The sequence below is a fragment of the Cervus canadensis genome, chromosome 4 (assembly GCF_019320065.1).
Source record: "Cervus canadensis isolate Bull #8, Minnesota chromosome 4, ASM1932006v1, whole genome shotgun sequence".
Taxonomy (NCBI): domain Eukaryota; kingdom Metazoa; phylum Chordata; class Mammalia; order Artiodactyla; family Cervidae; genus Cervus; species Cervus canadensis.
The window spans coordinates 51,266,507-51,289,963 of NC_057389.1; the positions used below are offsets into that span (position 1 = coordinate 51,266,507).

Sequence of the window (23,457 nt, forward strand, 5' to 3'; positions counted from 1 at the left end):
ATATATTAACAATCAACTGGAAGTGTCAAACAATCATCAACACATTTAGAAATTTTTAAAACGAAAGATCCTACATTACTTCAATTCAATCAAAATAATGTTCCTCCTCTGCAATTTATTGTGTAAATCTTTAAGAAGACAAGAGATTTGTAATCATTTACCAGTTTCAGAGAAAGAAATTTATTCTCAAAGAGAAGTTTTTAAAACAAGGTACCTTCCTGAAAACCAGTGCCTCAGGAACCAGTAACAGGAATCCTCCAAAGAAAATGTATTATGAAAGAAGATTCTTGGAAAGCCAGACATCAATAATCAAACAAGAAGCTTTTCATGTCCCCAAATCCAAAAGATATATATATATTTCAACTGATTTGGAGAAAATACATACATGCTTTGGTATTTGACAGTAATAAACCATATACCTCGGATTAAATTTTGCTTCCTCCATCATTTTTTTGAAATCTTCCTTGGCTTGCATTATTTTGTTTTTCTTTTCCCTCCGTTCTTCCTCTGCCCTGGTCTTTACATACTGATCAAATACCTATTACAAAAAAACCACAAATTGATATCAGTCTTTCATATTGGTACTCTAAATACCAAACTAGAGAATCTATGAAAAAAAGAAAAATGCTATGTCAACATCTGTCCCAAAATAGGAGAAGTATGTTAATTATAGGTAACTCAATTATATGCAAATGATCTATAGCAAATCTCAACTTTGAAGTAAGGACACAGTACAGCTATAACAAAGATTTTGAAAAAGCAGTTTAATCACTAGATTCTCCTTGCCAACTTTATGTATCTGGGGCACTCTTGAAACTCAGTAATAAGGCAAGGAGTGATTTTAGAAAGCAAGGGTTAGCAAATCACAATCTGTTGGCTGAATCTGGCCTGAATGTCTGTTCCTATACAGCCCAAGAATAGTTCTGATATTTTTAAAGGTGGGGGAAAAATAGAAAACTTAATTACACATAAAATTAAATGAAATTCAAATTTCAGTGTCCGCTTATTCCTTTACATAAATCTACAGGTGTTCTCACATTACAACAGCAGAGTTACACAATCATGACAGAGACCACATAGCCCACAAAACCTAAAATATTTATTATCTAATCCTTTATGTTAAAATTTTGTTGACCCTTCCTTTAAAAGGCAAAACCGTCTCTGGACTGGGAGAACATAAATTAGGAATAAGGCATACTAGATTGAGAAAACATACCGTGTTATCAAGACACAGTCCTTATCCAGGATCTCATCAGCCTAAAAATGACCTGCTCTAGAGGATCTCAATAAACCAGCTGAAATCGTCCCACAGCAAGGGAGTTTTCAACCTCAGCACTGACCAGACCATGTTCAGAAGCATCCCTGGCTGCCAGATGCCAGCAGCACTCCCTCACTGGGGCAAACTACAATGTCCTCCAGTGTAAAAAAAACCCTGGTTGAGAGCCACTGTTCTACAGTAAAGCCAACAATCATAAGAGCCCACCCAGATGCTAAGAGAGCCCAAAGAGCATTTTAGTACCTTGTTCTTAACCATTAGCAGTCAGGGTCTACAAAGACATCTAAGCAAACTCTCCAACATGAAAGTCCCCAGGTTGTGGTAGGGAAAGACAGATGGTAAAATAATTTTAGATGAGAGTTCTGAGTGCTACTGAGAGTAATGAAGGCAAAGACGTTAATCAGAAGGCATCTGGGCAAGTATCTGAATGTAAATGATTTAGTAAGTTATGCAAACACCTGGGGGAAGGACACTTCAGGAAGAGGGACTAGTTAAGTACCAGAATATTCCAGTACTGGCCAAGGCATATCAGTGTCAGTGTAGCTAGAATAAATGAACATAAAAGTCTTGAGAAGTATGCAGAGATGAGTATATAGAGAATCTTACAGGCCATGAAAATTTTATTCTAACTAAAATAGTAAGCAGTGCCAATTTTTCAAGCAACAGAATACTGCCTTAATTTGTCATTTAAATTTTAAGATCAGTCTGGCTGCTGTGTGGAAAGAGAACTTGACTACAGAGGACAGAAAGAATGGAGGAGGCAAGAAGTTCAATTAGGCGCCACAATCAGAGTATTTTGAATTAGGGTTTAGTGAGGGAAATGGTAAATAAGAGGTTGGATTTAGAAAAGGTTTTGGAGGTAGACTGTGCTGATAAGACTTGAAATGCACAGTGGGGAAAGTAAAAAATCAAGGCTAATTTACAGGTTCTGATAGGGCCATCAACTGAGTGAAAATGAGACCATCACACATGAAGAGTTTAAAATAAAAAACATTATTGTGCATGAAATACATATGGAAAGTCATGTCTTCCTATTATGAGTCTCAAATACATTTCTGACACAGTGTAAACGTCCTCTTTTCATAAAACGTCTATAATCAGAACTAAATTATTCCAACCATTAAATTACAAATATGGAAGATGGACACTACTACCAAATGAAACTGTTTACCTCAACAGCGCTATAGCAAGTGGTTCAACATACTCAACGTTTTACACAGATCAGTGTCAGGGCGGTCCAGGTAATTCAGAAACTATAAAAAGTATTGCAGTGTGCAATATTTCAGAGGAAGCATTCACTGAGATATATGTCACTGAATCACAATGGGAATAAACAGCAGCTCGGTAATAAGGCAACTCTAGTTCTTATAATTGTAGTTCAGCAGAGACCTGAAGCGTCCATTAAGTTTATTATGAAAAGACATCCTAACAGTTGCCACTGAAGAGATGTGTGTGTAGAGGGTGTGAGATAAAAACCTGCTGCTGCTGCTAAGTCACTTCAGTCTTGTCTATCTACAACACAGATACATACAGATGCATATGCTGACACACCACAGTTGGGAAGGGTCAAATGTCAAACACTGGAACTATCAGTTGGGAAGAATTGTAGGCAAGTTTTATTCCTTTCTCCTCTTCTGTATTTTGCTATCTTGCTACCTTAAATTTGCATCATTTGCCCAATAAAAATTAATAAATGTACATGAGTTGATTTTGAAACCTTGGTATAACATCAGTATACATGAAACATAAGGACAAAATGTTCATGAGGCAAAAGCCATGTCCATAATGGCAAAAATATCCAAGTATTTCTGAGGCAGAAATGACGACACAGAGGGTCACTAAGGTATGAAACGGTTCAATTTAAAAGTTATGCTGGCAAGGGATATACATTTCTTACTGTTATTTTCATTTTACCTGTTTTCTCTCTTTAGGATTGAGCAATAAGTACCGAGGATCAAAAACTATCTTGTGCAACTCCTTCTCCCATGTTGAAAAAGCAGACACCTTTAAAATAAAAAAATGTATTGCCTCATAAATTAAGTTGGTTCTAAAAACTGAAAGGTCATATAATTTTGCTTGAAATCTATGGGACGTCTACTTAAAAAGGACACATAATAAAAACCATACTGCAGTTTCCATCACTAATAAATGACAAGCAGTGGGAGGCTAGGCAAAAGCAAATTTCCACACTAATTGGCTCTGAACATTTCTATATTATATAGAAATAACACACTTAATTACTCATTAAAATAACCACTACTGTGTGACATTTTAAAAATCAGTACATCAGAAAAAGCCTTGAAGATTTGCATTTTGATTTCCCAAGCTTGCTCTAATCTTGTGAACAATGTTGTGGTATAAAGTTGAACAATTTTACTTACTCAAATGAATCTGTGAATATAATCAAAAGGTTGAAATCCCTTCTCAATTAAGCTTCATTAATAGTAATATCATAAAGTACCAGTACTCCTTTAACCAAAAGCCATTCTGTAGATATTAAAAGAATCACATTTACCTTACCTATCCCGAGTTGTCCGCCATTCTGTAATGTTAATACTCGTCATATTACTCACCAAAATTTAATGACCCAATAAATGTTAAATGTTATTTGTACTTAAAAGGATAATAAAATGGCATTTAGTTAAAACATAATATAATTAGCCAAGAAAAACGCTATCTGAAAAAGAGCACAGTGATTTGACAGGCTTCCCTTATCCCGCCCCCACGACATGAGCACTAACCTTAGATTTGACCTTTTAGCAAGACATATTTATATTACTTATACAAAACAGAAATATCTCCCCCAAAGATTGTTTTCTGACCCCTCTCTCTAGCAGCATGTCCTTGAACTGCTTCATTCGGGCCTCCAGAGGGACAATGGCCCTTTCTCGGGCAGCTTTAATTTCAGCTTCCATGGCAGCTTCTTTCTCTGAATCAATGTCTTTATTATCGTCTCTCCTATAAAAAAGAAAATACAGGCATCAACTGACAAAATATTAATAAATAATCTTACTAAAATCTTAAAATCACTGGAATATTCAAGACTCACTACTGAGCAGAATATTTTTGGCAAAAACAAATTATACTGAGCTTTTCAAATCAACTCTAAGGGATAGGCAACTTTCATTATAATAATAAAGTTACAATGAGCTTCTAATGATGTTACAGTGGCTACATTGTTAGGAAAGAAAAATACCTTTAATATGCTGTCTCTCCCTAATACTACTTGATACACAAAATAAACGACCTTACTTAAAAAACAAAACTTATCCAATATTGCAATAAAACTCTATGTGTTAGAATCAAACAGCACAGAATATAATTTTTAGTTCTTGAAACGATATAGGAAAAACAGTATTTTCCAAAATGTTTTTACATTATAAATGCATACCATTTTTAATCTAATAAAAATTGGTAAAAGTCTTACTAATCTCAAATATTTATTTTGATAATAAAATATCTGCAAATTTGGCCAAGTGGATATGTGAGATATATACCTTACCTACCTGACATTTTTTTTACTCACTTTCTGGGTGATAAGTTGAGATTTAAGTTGAAGGACAGGTCCCAGAGAGCAACATAGGCCCCGGAGTAGTTAGGTGGAATTAGAACTGTTCATCAATGACTAAACTACTTCTCGTTTCTCCAAAAATGCACCTCAGGGCTAAGGGCACCCCTGCTGCTGTACAGTACTCAGGAGAGTTTGTGAACATGAAATTAAGTCACCTCTCAAACATCTGCCCTATGAAGAAGGCCCATTCATGTGAATAATCAAAAAAAGTAATTCAGTAATACTCAGGTGTGTTTAAGCAGATCTTCCATCTTAAATTTGATCTGCTTTGTATACAAATAAAATTGGTTCATATTTCCTGCATAAATTTAAGGGAATTAAGAAAACAGAACATTAGGAAATTCAAAATCATGCTATATAGGCAAATGAAGGTAGCCCAGGAGATTTAAATGGAACTAAGGCTAGCCCAGATATGGTGAGAGGTATTTAGCAATTTAGGGAATGAATCAAAAATAGAAGATATAATCCGTGACCTGCAGGAACTTAGCGAGATAGTCTGTGACCTAAGATATGCACAAAACAAACAGGTAAAAGCAATTTGCCAAACAATATACCCTCTTATAATAATTTATTTAAGAACTATTTATATAAAGAGTTAAAAGACAAGAAATACAACTAATGAAAACAAATAACCTTTACAGAATTATACTAAATGAAAATGTCACAATACAAACTATCACTATCTATCTCAATAAAAGAAATAAAAGAAAAACTAAGCCAGGAAAAATAGGCTTTTAGCTTTGTACCTAAATAGAGAAGCTCGGGCAATCCACATAAAGGACTTCTTTGACATTCTCCTGATAAAAGCAGTTAAAAACCTTACAGAGTTGTCTATAAGAACAAACAATTAAAAACAACCTAAAAGTTTAACATTGTAGGAACATCCAAAATCATGGTACATAAACAGAATGAATACAGTCATTTATAATATTAAGAAAACAAATTCTTATTCTAGATTTTTAAAAGAAGACAAATTCAGTTGATTACAACTAATAAAAAATACATTTGGTCAAGAACTAAAAAGTCAACTGTAAAAATTCAAACAGCTGCTGTTACTGTGGTCAATTATGAGTCACACTTTAATATCTTAATTTCTTTAACACTGCTGCCAATAAAGAAACTTTTTAAAAAAAGAAACACCCTTAACAGGGGTTGTCTTACTGATTTCTTTGCCATAATTTGGCTGCATTCAATCTGTCCTCAGATAAGGACTATGATAAACCAATCCATAATAATGTCTTCAAACTTTCCTTCTTGCTGCTAAATAATGGTCCCATGCCTCCCCCACTCATATACAAACACCTTCTACCCCACCCATTCACCCCCCATAATTAGTAACATTCATATTTTACTGCACACTGGTCAAACTAAGGCTTCCGTTTATACCACTCTCTTTCTCTCAGAGCACTTTCTAATAATAATAAGCTCAGGGGTTCCCTCTTCAACAAGTAATGACCATGGATACAAGGACTAAGTGAAGTGACAAGTATATAAAAAGAGAGAGAAGTCTGGGTCTACATTTATCAGATTTTTGGAACGGTAGCTGTTGGGATCTACATTAGGAAGGACACTTCTTTTTTTATAAAATTCAGGTGTAATGAATCTCTGAAAACAATTTATCATAATAATGTCATTTGGCTTCATAATACATATTTAAATAACCAAAACTCTTCCACATCTAGAAACCGAAGGGACACCATTTCTACATCCTAAAGCAAGGCTTAGTAATAGGCCTAAAGAGAGCAATCATGACTTCTGCCTCCTAACACACACATTACCTGTCCTAATCATGAACTGACTGCAGCCTAATCATCTTTTAAAAGGTAAAAATCTACCTAAATTACATAAACTATAAGTATTACTTACTTCCGTTTTTTGGCTTTAACAGGTTCATCTTCATTCATTTCTTCCATTAATTCTTGTTCTTCTTTAACTATAAGAAAATTTAATTTAACTGTCAGAATAAAAATAAGCAAGCAACAATTTAAATATTTAGGTATGAATCCTTCTGCTAACCACTACTGGAACGCTTGTGTCAGCAGTATTTTTTTAAAGCTGCAACTTATAGCTCACTCACTTGCACTCATAGAGAACTGCCACTTTTGGATGGACAGCATTGTCGGGGTTGGGTGCCCTGGCAAAAAAAATTTCAAAAATTATGAATAGTTATATGTACATGTTACACAATCTTTTCTTTAATAAAATTACTCAACTATTTATATATCTATAACACTTCTTTATAAAACATTAAACAAATCATGATAATTCTACAACTCCTCTATTAATCTTCCCTTTAAATTTGCTTCATTCTGAAATTTTTAGTAACATAAAAATTATCAATAAATGAATATTGTATTCATTTATCAAATAAGTGAATATTTATCAAATAAAGAATAAAACCCTTACACCTTTTGCACCAGGTAGACCAAGTTCCAATAATTTGGAAATCACAAGCAAGCAGAAAATGTTAGTACCACGTGTATATATATAATCTATGAAGATTTATCAATTATTATAAATGATATATCAGGATTTGTTTCAACTAAAGTATTAAATGAGTCATTTATCGTGCTTCTATACTACATAAAGGGTTTTTTAAAAAACATAATCCTATCAATACCATGGCAAATTATCAATAAAAAATGCAATAAAAATTAAATACAAATATTTATATTTATTATATATCTTATATATTGAAAGGCTGTCTGAGGGTAAGGTGAATTAAAAGATTATCTCTTAAGAAGGTGCAGGCATCTCTCTAGTCCCAGGAATAAGGTTTACTTCCCCAAATTTCATCAAGTTTAAAAGACTGCAGTTTTAGTTAACCAAATTTTAATAAACAATATTTTAAAAATACCCTGTACAGCTTGAATATTTCAAAATATGTAACACTAATCACAAAAGGTGCTAAAAGGCTCACCGAGGAGCATTGCAGTACTATTAGTAAGAATGAAGCAAGCATCAGCAGTACAACATATCCTGGACTAACTGACAACCTTGAAAAGAACAAGATGCTTTTAAAATACATATAATAAATATTTACAAACCATAATTTTATCCAAATTCTCTATTTTTTAATCATCTGAACTCAATCTAGAAGAGCAGTCTACTTTCCATTTCTCAAATATTCCTTTCCTTATATTCCTTGAAAACAGACATTTCTAAACTGCCTCATATTTTCCATAAAAATATTAAAAGCATATTAAAATCAGAGGACAAATGCTAATTTAAGACTTACTCAGTTTCTTCACCTCTTCCATCCCTTTTTTATGCGGGGGCTCCTGAATAATTTTGTCAACATCTGCCCTTCCAATCAGATCATCGGGCCGGTCCCACATAGAAAGACGGGTGGTAGGATTATAAAAGAAGACCCTCTCATCACCAGTCCAAACAACACACCTAGGAATAGTCAAACATTTTCTTACGTTATGGAACATATTTTATAGTTAGGTCTTTTAATGCCATCCAATCAAAAGGGGAGGTGGTAGTGGTGGAGAAGGACACATTCACATTATTATTACTTACAGGGAGCCAAATATGATTTTCAGAAAAGGAGAGGTGACTGGCTATGGGTTAAGTAAAATACCAACTCAACATACTAACCAAAAACTAGGAAAAGCAAAACATTCATGATCAGAATTTAGAGTGCTCAGGAACATGTCTGGCACACTCAATGTTAACCTATCACAAAAGATGAGCCTAATAGCAAATAATAATGCTATTAAACAGTTCTAAAGCTAAAGCACATACCACAGCATCTGACCTATTACATAATACTATTTCTTACCAAACCAGACAGACTACAAACTCAAATGCAATTATTTATGAAGCTTTTAATAATTGACTATATCAAGTATCTAAAAATAAAAGCACCTATTGTGCTATGGCACTGTAACCCAGTACAACCCAGTGTTCCTATTAATTACAACTAGAAACTCAGCAACAATAAGGAAAGAAACAAGTACCTAAGAACTCTCTAAGGTTTAAAAAAAAAACGAAATACAGCTATGGAGTCAAAATTTAGAGAAGCAAGGGTATAAATTTCTCCTCCCTCAAACCTCTGCTGAGGCCCCTGGCTGCACAGTAATAGTAGCACAGGCAGCTAAAACTTCTCTTAGTTTTTCTCTGATTTCTCTTAAGCAGGTCTTTATGACCAGATAATCAAAGTTAACCAACAGCTGCCAAGCTCAAGGTGACCTAGATGTTAAAATTAATCAGACAAAGTCTCTATTGTTGAAATAATCAAACACTTTACAGCAGCAATTATAATTACACTTAATGAGATAAAGAAAAACAAAACAAAGATAAGCCAAAACTTGAAAGAAGACAGAGGTTCTCAGCAGAGAAACTGTTAAAAAAGAAAACAAAAAAAAGAATGGTGTTTCAGGAACCTATGGGACTATATCAAAATGCCTGACAGACATGTCTGGGCAGAAAAAATCTAAAGACAAAATGGCCCAAAGATATCTACAAATTTGGTAGATGACATAAATACTAAGGAAGTTCAGTGAACCCCAAACAGGATAAACGTCTAGAAAATCATTTTTAGACACAACATAAACAGATGGAAATCGAATATAAAGAAAAATCCTTGAGAGCAGCTAACAAAAAGTACGGCAGAAAACAAATAGGGAAACTAGTCCAGGGACTGTGGATTTCCTACCAGAAACCAGAGAGGCAAAAATACGTTAAAACAACATCATTAAAGTCCAGGAAAAAAGGAAATGCCAACCTAGAATCCCATATAGAGCAAAAACATCCTTCAGGAACAAAGGAAAAGAAGATATCCTCAATGAAGGGAAACCAAGAGGTTTCATTTCTATCAGAATTGTCCTGTAAGAAAGTTTTTCAGGCTGAAAGGAAGTGATACCTAAAAAAATACCAAACAAATAAATAAAAAAGCACCTGGATCCTTAGTAATGAAGGGAAAAAAACAGAAATGGTAAGTATCAAAGATTTTTTCCTCTTAAGTTCTTCAAAATATGTATGAAAAATTATGAACAACGCATGTTGGGGTTTTCAATGCATGTAACAGTAATACATATGACAACTGTAACATAAAGGTCAGTAGGTACAAGGTTAAAAAAGAACCTATATGATAACAAGGGTCCCACATTTTACGTGAAGTGCTACAATAATAAGTAGGCTATGATAGTTAAATGGGTATATTATAATAAAAGAAAATCTAAAAATTAATGCAAAGAGATATCACCCGAAAGCCAAGAGATAAATTATTAAATGCTAGAAAATGTTCAAATAATTAAAATAAAGGGAGTAAAGGGCGAATGGAGGAACAAAAATAGAGAAGACAGAAAACAAATAATAGATTTAAATCCAACCAAAAGTTACATTCATGTTAACAGTCTAAACATTCCAAAGTGAATAAAAACACAAGACACTACTATAAGCTGTTTTAAGAAACTTTAAACATAAAATTATAGAAAGCTTTAAAGTAAATGGATGGAAAAAGCACAAGACAAAAGGTATTATGAGAGAGAAACAGAGTCTTTTCATAATGATAAAAAAAAAAAAGACAATCAGGAACATGTAACAACTGTAAAACATATATAATAAGCCTGTTTACAGAGCTTAAAAGTAGATGAAATAGAAAAAAAAAAAAAAGCAGATGAAATAGGCATTTCCACTATTATAATAGATTAACAGAACCATCTCAACAACTGCCAGACCAACCAAACCCTAAAACTAACAGTACCAAGAAAGAACACCTGGTGAACAATTGGAAAAAAAAAAGTCTTAATGAATTTGAAAGTATCAAAACCAAAGAAAGCACATTCTCTGACCACAAGACAATTAAATCAGTACAAGTGAAATACACAGAAAAAATTCAAATTAAGGAAATGAAAAAAAAGACTTCTAAATAATATGAGTCAAGGACAAAAATTAAAAATAAATTTTATAATTAAAAATTGAATGGTAATGAGAATACAACACATCAAGATTTGTAGGCTGGTGCTAAAGTGAAGTGAAGTTGCTCAGTCGTGTCCAACCCTTTGCGACCCCATGGACTGCAGCCCACAGGGCTCCTCCGTCCATGGGATTCTCCAGGCAAGAATACTGGAATGGGTTGCCATTTCCTTCTCCAGGGGATCTTCCCGACCCAGCAGGCAGACACTTTAACCTCTGAGCCACCAGGGTGCTAAAGCAGTGCTTTAAAGCAAACTGTTAAGCTTTAAATGATAAGAACACTAATGACCTAAGAGTAACTTCATAATTACTAGAAAAAGAAGCTAGAAAAAGTATAAAGTAAACCCAAAGTAATCAGAAAAAAGGAAATAAGAGTGGGCAAGAGTGAAGGCGCCCAACCACCCTAAAACTTCTGGCAAACTTATGGCTTGATTGGTCCAGAAGAGAGAACAAATCACCACTATGTGGAAAGAAAAAGCAGTATCACCACAGATCACAGACATTTAAAGGATATTAAGAGAATAATAATAACAGAAACATTCAAAGGATACTAAGAAAATAATTAGAACAAATTCAACTTACACAAAATAAGCAAATTTCCTGAAAAATACAACTTAACCAAAGACAACATAAGAAACAAAACAAAATGAATGGTCCTATAGCTATTAAAGAAGTTTAAGTTGTTACCAAAAATCTTCCCCCCCAAAAAACTCTGACCACAGATGGTTTATTTGTTAATTCTATAAAACCTTAATGAAAAAGTATTATCTTACAAACTTTTTCAGTAAATAGAGGAATAGAAATCACCAATCACCATCCAACTCATTTCTTGAAACCAGCAAAACCCTAATACCAAAATCCAACAAAAACATTACAAAGAAACTTATGGATTCACATGCCACAAGTATAGATGCAAAAATACTTAGTAAAATACTAGCAAATCAAATCCAACAATACATTAAAAAGATTAATCTACCATGATTAAGGTTTATTACAGAAATGCTTGTTAAAGTTAGTTTAACAATCAAAATTCAGAGTAATTCTCCATATTAAAAGAATGTAAGAGAAAAACTCATTTCAAAAGATATAGATTTATGATAAAAACAGTATCAAATTTTTTAAAAACCATATAAGCTAATATTATATCTGATGTAAAAGACTGAATTTCTCCCCCTACAAGGAGAATAAGGCAGGGATGTTCATTTCTTCTACTTAGCATTGCACTGATATGATAGTCCTAGCAACAAGAAAAGAAAAAGAAAATACATTAAAAATCAGAAAATAAGAAACGTGCTCCCATCTGCAGGTGATAAGAGTTCTTCATGAAGAAAATCCCAGAGAAATCTACAAAACTATAATAGATGAATTTAGCAAGATTCTAGTCTACAAAATACCCAAAACCTTATCACACAAAAGTTTTATATTTTTATGAGATCAAACTTAATTATCTTTTTATTTACAGCTTCTAGGCTTTCTGTCTTACTTAGGAAGCATCTCCATTCCCTCTCCAAAACTGCAATTACATGGTCCTAATGTTTTTATAGTTCATCTGAATACCTGAAAGATAACCACTTGTCCAAATTATCTTCCAAGTTTTATCAATGAAGGAATGTATCAACAGTGTAACTTTAATTCCCTAATTATTTTCTATTTCTTATAAGATAGGTAACCGTAACTTTCAACTGTTCAGCTAACCAAGCATGCTACTTCATTTGCATAATCAAATTTTATTAGTTTATTTCTTGGTATCCTTACATGCTACTCTTCAAATTACTATTTCTTAAGAGATAAGCTAAGAAATTACATGTAAATTATGAAGTTTCATGTTTTCCTTAATTACACTGGAATTTTTTTTCTTGGTATTTCAGAGCATCGGTTTGGCTTTATTTTACCTTTTTTTTTTTTTTTTTTAAGAATAAAGAAGGATCAAAAATTATAAATTTTCTAGGTTCAGTAAACTTTAGTTTCTGGTTCTAATAAAGTTTTTAACGTTTTGATAAAACAAAAGTCTTTAAGGTCATGGAGACTTGTAACTTTTCCAATTGCTTACTAAGACTGCATCACAAAGATTTAGCATGCCATAAAGGCAGAGGAACCAGAGATCAAATTGCCAACATCTGTTGGATCAGAGAAAAAGCAAGAGAATTCCAGAAAAACATCTACTTCTGCTTCTGCTTGACTACGCTAAAGCCTTTGACTATGTGGATCACAACAAACTGTGGAAAATTCTCAAAGAAATGGGAATACCAGACCACCTTATTTGCCTCCTGAGAAACCTGTGTGCAGGTCAAGAAGCAACAGTTAGAACCGGACATGGAATAACAGACTGGTTCCAAACTGGGAAAGGAGAATTTCCAGGCTGTATACAGTCACCCTGCTTATTTAATTTATATGCAGAGTACATCATGAGAGATGTTGGACTAGATGAAACACAAGCTGGGATTAATACCGCTGGGAGAAATATCAATAACCTCAGATATGCAGATGACACCACCTTTATGGCAGAAAACTTTGAGGAACTAAAGAGCCTCTTGATGAAAGTGCAAAGAGGAGAGTGAAAAACTTGGGTTAAAACTCAGCATTCAAAAAATGAAGATCATGGCATCTGGTCCCATTACTTCATGGCAAATAGATGGGGAAATAATGGAATGAGTGAGAGACTTTATCTTTGGGGGCCCCCAAATCCCTGTAGATGGTGACAGCAGCCATGAAATTAAGACGCTTGTTCCTTGGGAGAAAACTATGACAAACCTAGACAGCCTAAGAAAAAGCAGAGACAATACTTTGCCAACAAAGGTCCAGCTAGTCAAAGCTATGATTTTTCCAGTAGTCATGTATGAAAGTTAGAGCAGGACCATAAACAAAGCTGAGTGCTGAAGAATTGCTGCTTTTGAACTGTGGTGTTGGAGAAGACTCTTAAGAGTACCTTGGACTGCAAGGAGATCTAACCAATCTAAATCCAATCTAAAGGAAATCAACCCTGAATATTCACTGGAAGAACTGATGCTGAAGTGGGTTTCCCTGGTGGCTCAGACGGTAAAGGGTCTGTCTGTAATGCTGGAGACCCGGCTTCGATCCCTGGGTCGGGAAGATCCCCTGGAGAAGGAAATGGCAACCCACTCCAGTACTCTTGCCTGGAAAATCCCATGGACAGAGGAGCCTGGCAGGCTACAGTCCATGGGGTCACAAAGAGTCCGACACGACTCAGCGACTTGACTTTACTGATGCTGAAGCCGAATCTCCAATACTTTGGCCACCTGATGAGAAAAGCCAACTCACTGGAAAAGACCCTGATGCTGGGAAAGACTGAAGGCAGGAGGAGAAGGGGATGTCCTCTGTCTGGACATGAGTTTGAGCAAGCCCCATAAGATGGTGAAGGACAGGGAAGCCTGGTGTGCTGCAGTCCATGAGTTCGCAAAGAGTCAGACATGACTGAGCCACTGAAAAACGAAGTCAAAGTGAGGCTGCCTTTATTTGCCATTCATAATTTGTTTGTAACCTGTGTTGGATTTCAACTTATGAAAAATTTATCTTTGAACTTATGGTATTTGAAATTTTATATTTACCTAGGCTGGCATGGCAACTTTATTTTTATTTACATATTTATATCAATTGATTAATTGCTGATGCATTTCTTTAGTTTATTTCCATAGGTTTTTACTCAGTATTATGGAAAAATTGAAACATACAGAATATTCAAAGAATGTCTCTAGAACAGTGAACACAATATACTGACCATCTAGATTTAGACTTAATATTTTATCATATGCTCTTTATCACATATCTATCCTTCCCCTAAGTATCTGCCAGTCTTATTTTTTTGATATATTAAATGCTGCAGATTATCAGTACACTTCACCCTAAGCACTTTATCATGCATATTATTAGCACAGGGTAGTTTTGTGACACAAGAATTCTTTGTCCATGTGCTGAGTGCTTAGTCGTTTCTGACTCTCTGCAACCCCACGAATTGTAGCCCACCAGGCTCCTCTGTCCATGGGGATTCTCCATGCAAGAATACTGGACAGGGTTGCCATGCCCTCCTCCAGGGGATCTTCCCAACCCAAGGATCGAACCCAGGTCTCCTGCAATGCAGGTGGATTCTTTACCATCTGAGCCACCAGGGGAAGCCCTGGTGACACAAGAATTCTTTGTCCATAGTCTTTCTATTAATTCTGAAATGTCCTGACAGCTTCTCACTCCACACTTACAGCTCATACCACTGGAACTGTATTAGCACACCTAGGTAGGAAAATAACCAGAAAAAAATCTTAAACTGTCTTCAGTAATCATACTCTTGCTGACACTACTGGTCTTGTCTGTGGGAAAAGCAAATGAGTAAATATGCCAAAAGGCCAGGTTTTTTTTTTTTTTTTTTAAAAGGCCAGGTTTTTCAATCTCCTCATTATTGGCATTTGGGCCAAATTAATTAATTCTTATAGGGAGCTACCCTGTATATGGTAGGGTGTTTAGGAGCAGCCCAGGCCTATACCTACCACATGCCTTTAATACCTTCCAGTTACAACAACCAAAAATGCCTGCAGACTTTGCCCAACATCCACTTCAGGGAGGAGGGGGCTGAGGGGAGGAGGCCAAAATTACTTCTGATTGAAAACCACTGCTGCTGCTGCTGCTACTAAGTCGCTTCAGTCGTGTCCGACTCTGTGCGACCCCATAGACAGCAGCCCACCAGGCTCCCCCGTCCCTGGGATTCTCCAGGCAAGAACACTGGAGTGGGTTGCCATTTCCTTCTCCAATGCCTGAAAGTGAAAAGTGAAAGTGAAGTCGCTCAGTCGTGTCTGACTCTTCGAAACCCCATGGACTGCAGCCTACCAGGCTCCTCCATCCATGGGATTTTCCAGAGTACTGGAGTGGGTTGCCATTGCCTTCTCCGGAAAACCACTGATCTAGGCAAAAATCAGCAATGACCACTAAAATCACACACAAAAAAAGGGACAACTAGATGCATCCTGAGGGAAAGGTCATCATCAATTAGTCTGCCAAAAAGATCAAGCATGAATTTGATCACATCTCTGTAACTGCCTGCTAAATTAACAGGAAATTCAGAATGGAGGATTCTATTAAAAATAAAACCCAGTAATAAAACCCAGACTGTGGGATTCTATAGAACAAATAATAAAACCAAGGAGAAAAAAGGAAAACAAGTTGAAGGGGAATTTACAGATTACAAGACTTAAGAAACAAGCCAACTCATTGCCATGAGTAGACTGAATACAGATTAAATAGAATAGGGAAAGAAAGCCCTGATGTGGGGAGAGGAAGAAAAGGGAGAACCAAATAAAAAAAGGAAAGAAAAAACAGACTACTCAAAGCTAAGATAAAAAGATGTAATTTTACACAGTTCTCTAAACATAATCATTTTGAGGATATAAAGCAATTTTAAAACATTTCAAACAATAAAAAAGGAGATTCAGGATCTTACAGTGGTTCAAATCTATAACTATAATCAGTAAATATTAATAGAGAGTTCTGTGAGAAGAGCAGATACTGCAGCAGCTGAGTTTTAGGTTTGAGAATCCAAAATAAAACAACCAAAAAACATTCAGTATTTGACACATACTTTTTTAAAGTACTTTCTCTTCCTATTGTGTAATAATGTAATAACCAAACATGGTGATAAATAAATAAATAAAACAACTTACTAATTAAAGTAACCTACATACCACGGAGTACCAGGAATAGGGGTAGTAGCTACTGGCTTTGCCTTCTGGGCAGCTTTTTCTTCCTCAGTCATCTCTTCTTCTTTGGGCTCCTATGGGAAATTGTATTACTCCCATTAAATTAATATCACAAAATTATACTTGAATATCCCACAAACATTAGACTGTAAATACCTTAAAGTAAAACTAACATAATGTCTGTTGCTACCATACAGAGGGGAGACTCTAAGTCAGAATTTCTAAATCTTTGCCCCTTAGGCAGAGCTGAATTCCATGACAGTAGAACCTATTGGCTTCCCAGATGGCACAGTCATAAAGAATTTGCCTGCCAACGCAGGAGTTTAATCCCTGGGTCTGAAAGATCCCCGGGAGTAGGAAAAGGGCAACCCACTCCAGTATTCTTGCCTGGAAAATTCCATGGACAGAGGAGCCTGGTGGGCTACCATCCATGGGGTCGCAAAGAGTCAGACATGACTGAGAAGGCACACACATAGAAATATAGACCCCGTCAAAAGAAGATGTTTCTAACTTAGAGAGTCATTAACCATCTGTTTAGGAGTAGAAATAAGGAAAGGGGTATAGAATATTAGAGGAGATTTCTTCATTTAAGGTTACTTCTTTTTCTGCTAAATTCCTTACTTAGCAGAGCGTCCAAAAAGCGGAGCTCTTTTAGTGCTGTTCAGAGATTATTCCATGCAAGAGAGGACAGGTAAACTACAATGAACAATCCCCAAATATGAAGTTGTACTTAAAATTATAAGATGTAGCAGCTTGTAAGTCAGGAGGAGACATCAGCTCTGGTCCAGGGCTCGCTCTTTTTAGGGCAGCCTTGGTTTCGTCTAAGAAGTAATTCAATGAAATTTTCATAGGGAAAACTGAATTACAAATTTCAAAGAACCCTAAAATTTCAGGGATCAGATTTACAGCAATTATCTAAAACTACAGCAAACAGATTTTCAGTTACCAGTAAACTGTATCCAACAATGAACGCTGGCTCTCTTGTCAGTAGGAAATGGCCCTTTACCTCCTTTATCTCCTTTATCGGCTCTTCTTTAGGATCTTCCTCCTCCGTCTCCATTGGCAGAGGTTCTTCAGAAGGTTCTTTAATTGGCTCTTTAATCTTCTCCTCTAGTTTTTCTATTAAAAAATAAAGGAAAAAAAAAAAAAATGGAGATAACATCACATAGTGGTTCTGATGTAACTTCTGATGAACTCTGAGACTAAGCAGTAAGGATATTCCATTTCTAGCTGTTAACCACAAAAATTATTCTTCCTGTAAAACTTTCTTCCTATAATATCATTGATTTGAATCTAATGTCATGCTCAACTTCAAATACCTTGCTATACTAATTAGGACTGTCAGCAGAAAAGAACTACTGATTTCAGAAGGACATAAAGTCTTACATTCATGTATCATTTTTGCTACAAATGAAAGGGATAACATACTAAAAAACAGAAACAGGGACTTGTGATTATAGACAATTATGAGTCCTCTTCCTCCAAGGTTCCAACAGCCTAAAGTTTTTTTTTCAGAACACACACAATACACACATTCCTTCTGGTCACTACTATCAATCTCAGTAAGGATGATGACAGTAATTCAACAGCTAATTAGGCAATTATGCAATTCCTGACAACAGTAAAAAATATATCTATTAGTGTGGACATATAATTTAACTTCTCTAAATGGTAAAATGACGGACAAACATGTAAGCAGAACAACCGTGGCTTTTTAAATGAACACATTATCAATTCAGTGGAAATAATCCAACACTATATAAACAGAAAATCCCTCAAATGTTTTAAAAAGGAATTAATTCAGAATTTCAAATACCATTCTATGTATACTATGTCCCACTAAGTCATTACAACTATACCTTTTTCCTTTAGCTCTTGTGGTTTTTCCCAGGTTGATTCTAATGTTCTATTATTATAATAATATGTCTTCCCATCTGCTGTTTTATATTCAGTCCATTCAGAAACTGCTGTTGCTCCAGCTAAGGTAGCAGGTGAAGCTGCAATAGCAACCTGGGGATGTATCATAGGTACGATAGGAGGGGCCATTCCTGGCAATACACCTAAAAGAAGAATAATAGAAAATATTAGATCCAAGTACCAAATTGTGATACAAAGTAAAACTTTAAAATATGAGCTAAATCTTTCTATCAAACATAATAAATGAATGAGCGAACTGAAACAAAAAAAATCATATAAAATATTACTTAATTACTTAAATCTGGCTTACTTCTAATGCCTAAATTCAATTAGATTCAGAAATTCAACCCAAGAAGTACCTTAAAGTCAGAAATTTGCGTCACACCTATAATGAAATTGTGATAAATCATAATAACATAAAACTATAAAAATGATAAATTCTCAAATTTTAATAGAAATATATTTTTATAAAGAATTTCTTAAGTTCTAATGAAGTCAAGGCAACAAGCACATTTACTAAGAATATTTCCTGAGGTAAAATTATTTTCTTGTTCTAAGATACTTAAAAAGGATACAAATAAAATTCCATTTCAAAGTAAATGACTGAAAAAATAAGTAAAAATAAATCCCTGACTCTGTTATCAAAGCAATTTTAACAAAGTAAGTGATTAAGTCACATAGCCCTATAAACTGACAGCTTATTCTTTTCCAAAAAGAGAGCAAAGTTTCTTTCATTTTTAAAAGATAAGCCAAGATTTATGTTTTTCACCAGACAGCTAAATAAGCTGGTGCTACATAACCAAAAATGTGAATTAAAATTGGGAAAAAAAAAAATCTTCATATCCTATACTAGAATTTAAGTTTCAGGTAGTTAACTTCAGTAACTTTAAAATGCAAATTTATACTATACACACACAAATATTCACACACATAAATTCACTAGCATGCAAGCATAATCACATCACTTTACACATGGAAATGATTTTTTTATATTTAACTTAAAAAACACACATCAAAAATAAAATTAAATGTTATGAATATGAGAATGAAGTTGTTTACACTTATTACAAAAATCAAGATATAAAGTGATCTGACCTTATTTGCTTTTGTGAACCAACGAAGCTAAAACTACAGGCAACTGGGAAAATTAAGTGTTGGCCAAATATGACAACTGCATTTATACTGCTCATTAAAAAGAAAAATATAAAAAAATCCACTCACTTGGGCAAAATAAATAAATAAAAGGATAAACAACAACATTCACTACCATGCCAACTTACAGACAAAACAAACTAAGATGGTTTTAAAAATTACCGGTCTTGGTGGTAGCGACTGTCTTTACATACGGGCAGCTGACTATTTGCATCATTGCTACACCTGTAAAATGGATAAGCAAGCATACGTTGGAAAGCTGCCATTGTATGTCGGCTACCACTGGGATTCAGGGAAATAATTTACCACTACAATTTAGAATGTTATTTCCAAATGAAAAAGACCAAGGACGGAGTAAAATTTCTTTCTGTTTGACATTTTGTGGGAAGTGGTGCCAAATTCAATGATAACTACTTCTAAGTTATAGCATCAATTACCTTTTTATCAAACCAGCTGGTAATTTTCGAAGGAGTCTCAAGAGTTTAAAATCAACAAAGGAAAAGTCCCTTCATTACATATGCATAACAGGTTTCCATGTGGGACATTTTCCCACAGGACCGCAAGTCCATGCTGCTTAAGAAACTAGTGAAAGGCAGACACAGCATGGCGCTGACAAGACACCTTCTCCGTGCTGCTGCTAAGTGGGGACCACATGCAGAAGCAGAGGCGTGGAGCACAGCCATGCAGAACAGCAAGGCGGGACAGAGTGTGAGGGCAAGGAAGAAGACTGAGGAGGAGATAGACCCAAATACTCCACTGCAAATAATAAAAAGGGCAAGGATGAAGAGGAGGGTAGCATCCAACTAAAGACAGAACATCCACGTGTAGTGCCTGCTCTGTGAAATGCCATGGGCTTGGGACACTGTGGAGGTAGGCTAACAAATTAAGAAAAATACAGCCCCACTGATGACTACATGGGTTGATAAATTTAGAAACCTCAATTTGTTGAAGCTAGCTAAAGGAACGGAAATTACGTACAGTTCTTAGAAGAATGAAGCCTCATCACGATGCATTACAATGATGATAAAAAGGGAATGAAAGGAAAAGCGGGAAAACTAAGATTTTTTTAATTGAGGAAATCTGAAATTAAAGAATGAATTTTTAAAAATTTTTAAAGGAAAAGGCCTAAAGCAAAGGGTTTGGAAATTAAATTTTATCTTCTATTTGTTTTGGCTAAAAAAAATACTAAACTTATTTTGGTACTGACAAAAATTAAAAAGAATAAACTATTTTCCCCACAAAGTACATGAAAAGAAACTCTTCATGATTCAGAGAAAAAAATTAAAGCTAAACCCCTGGGTTTATAAGTAATGTGCCTATGTTCACTCACACACACACAAAAATGCTGCCAATTTTTGCAAACTGCCTTAACTTCTTAATTATATTTTAAATAAAAACATAAAGCTAAACCTTCTATTAACACTGAAACTAAAACAAATGCACTGAATCATAAAAGCATGCTGAATAGTTATATTTACAGTTTTATTTTCCATGTTTAAAGAAAGCAATGGAAAAATTCATTTGGTTAAGGAAGTTATAGCATGTATTAGGTTTAAATTAGTATAAATACTGCCATCTGCAGGACTACTGAGCCTAGCAAGCCCGCACTAGAAATTCAAATCTTAGAATATATGAACTTTATTCTCAAAGATTGTTCCTAAAGCCATAACCCAATAAATAATTTCAACTATACAACTAAAACAGAAGAAAATCCTACCTACTGATATTTAGGCCTAACTGCCATGTCTAACATCAACCAGGCCAACAGAACTCTTGTATCTGACTATCAACATTACAGGTCATATGATAAAAGAACATTTCTGTTTCTTCTCATGTTAAAAAGACCAAATTAAGGTTTTCTGAGGATGACTACATGTGTACCATGAAGACTCACAAAATAACCAAAGAGCTAAATTTTTAGTCTTCTTTTTAAAAGGAGCAGTGATTCAATTTCCCTACAACTCCATCCATCCTCACATTATGTTCTACCAGGAAATTAGAAAATTCCATTTAGTATTCTGGATAATCCTGATGTCACTGACTATAAGCTTCTTAAAATTCCAAATAAGATTTTACAGTAGAAATCCTATAATCCTAATCCAATTCACTATCCCAAAGCCCACCTCTGAAGGTTTTCACACCTAACTCTTCCACTCCTTTCCTTCACTGTTTGAGTATCTCCTCTTTAATCATCCTCAGAGCCATATATACAATGTTTCAAACAGCACTTAAGGCTCCAAGATAAACTACATCCAAATCCCTGATTTACCTTACTACAAATATTCAACAAATATTACTTCAAAAATATTAATATTACTTTCTATAAAAAATAAGTTCCGTCTCCAAAGAATCTTTGGTATCATGCACAAAATTTTATAGATTATCTAATTCAGGTCGTCTTCCAACTGACCTAAAAAATGTCATTAATGGCTGCCATTTATTAAACGTCTTTTGCTGACAAACTTCATAGGTACTACCTCATCTGGTAACCCAAATGTTTACCAACTGTTCTAAAATTTAATGGTGGGTGAGGGCCAGAGAAGACCAAGATATTCAAAGACAGCTGTAACTGAAAGGATTTTATTGTGACAAAATTCCACTTCCTATAAAAATAATTTTGGTACTAGCAAAGAGTACTCTTTGCTATTCATTGGTACTAGCAAAGAGTACTCTTTGCTACTCACTGGTACTATTAAGAACCTCCAGAGCAAAACCAAACTCTTTCAGATACCAGCCTTTCCAATATCTCATATATGTTGTTATGCTACCTCTCAATCTTCTCTCTACAGAATTAACAACCCCAGCTCCTTAAGATGACTCAGAATTCAGGATCTGGTCTTAACACTGTCCTGGCCCTAAAGCCAAACAAGATTGCAAGAGATTATGTCATGCTTTTATCCATTTATCACTTAATTTTCTACAAGGAGTATGCCAAAGAGGAAAGTATCTAGCTGTTTATCTTTAATTTTGAAAAAGGGTAATACCTAGTATTTGAGAAGATTTTTTTATTTTCTTCTTCCTAATGATTTCAGTTTCTTAAATACCATATACTATGCATTATCTAACACTACAAGAACATGAAAAAGATTTTCCAAAAAACACACTGATTCTTAAAATTTTGGCTTCTTTCTTGCTCAGGTATTGCTGAAAGTGTTCTTTTCAAAGTAGTTACAAGGAAATAGACAATTAGAGCAACAGTGATAATTCATGTGTGCAACTCTTACCAGCTGTATCACAACCCTATTTTACACAAAAACTAATGCAATAAAGCAGCAGTCACGTGGAAGGAATGTGAAATTAGGAGACAGGCGGCCTAGGTTCTATTCATCTTTGCTACAAACTAGCCTTGTAAACTTGACCTTTTTAGTGAAAGTGTCAGTCGCTCAGTCATGTCCAACTATGGACTACAGCCCACCAGGCTCCTCTGTCCATGGGATTTCCCAGGCAAGAATCCTGAGATGGGTTGCCATTTCCTCCTCCAGGGGATCTTCCCAACCCAGGGATCCAAACCGGGTTTCCTGAACTGCAGGTAGATTCTTTACTGTCTGCGCCACCAGGGAAGCCCTGACCTCTTTAAGGGATCAATATTTTCAACTGTAAATCTAGGAGAACAGACGATGGATTAAAGGAGTAAATGTGTCTGACAACAACAAACACTCTCATATTAGGATGCTGAACACTATCATTGTTTAATTCCTATGAGGAAAAATTTTACTCCAAAATCTTTTAATTCCTTCTCTAGTTGAAATGATTTCCCCTAAAAGAATAAAACACATTCACTGCAATTATGTAAACATTTAAGTGGTATATGTTATACTTCACAATTGTTACAGGGGAAGCATGCATTCTGTTTCACATGAATTTTTTAAAGTTCATGACTCACAATTTTTTCTCAGTATAACATCATTATTATGAGC

At 34.9% G+C, this 23,457-nt stretch overlaps 1 protein-coding gene across 19 annotated transcripts in view; it reads right to left on the reverse strand.

The window, feature by feature from the left end:
- The window catches only part of TCERG1 (transcription elongation regulator 1), a 52,463-nt gene that overhangs the window by 13,716 nt on the left and 15,290 nt on the right, over nt 1–23,457 (reverse strand). For 6 of the 19 annotated variants that reach the window (XR_006268985.1, XM_043465094.1, XM_043465089.1 and 3 more), the window contains 11 exons: nt 19,703–19,765; nt 18,331–18,531; nt 17,418–17,590; nt 16,457–16,545; nt 8,086–8,246; nt 6,925–6,981; nt 6,714–6,780; nt 5,594–5,644; nt 4,099–4,234; nt 3,191–3,280; nt 420–538 (listed from right to left, as the gene is read on the reverse strand). Coding sequence is in view for 18 of the 19 variants with exons in the window: in XM_043465094.1 (XP_043321029.1) it covers nt 420–538; nt 3,191–3,280; nt 4,099–4,234; nt 5,594–5,644; nt 6,714–6,780; nt 6,925–6,981; nt 8,086–8,246; nt 16,457–16,545; nt 17,418–17,590; nt 18,331–18,531; nt 19,703–19,765 (1,207 nt within the window). In the remaining variant the exon portion in view is untranslated. The remainder of the gene's footprint in view (nt 1–419; nt 539–3,190; nt 3,281–4,098; nt 4,235–5,593; nt 5,645–6,713; nt 6,781–6,924; nt 6,982–8,085; nt 8,247–16,456; nt 16,546–17,417; nt 17,591–18,330; nt 18,532–19,702; nt 19,766–23,457) is intronic. The other 13 variants (XM_043465093.1, XM_043465091.1, XM_043465085.1 and 10 more) reach the window with 6 other exon arrangements.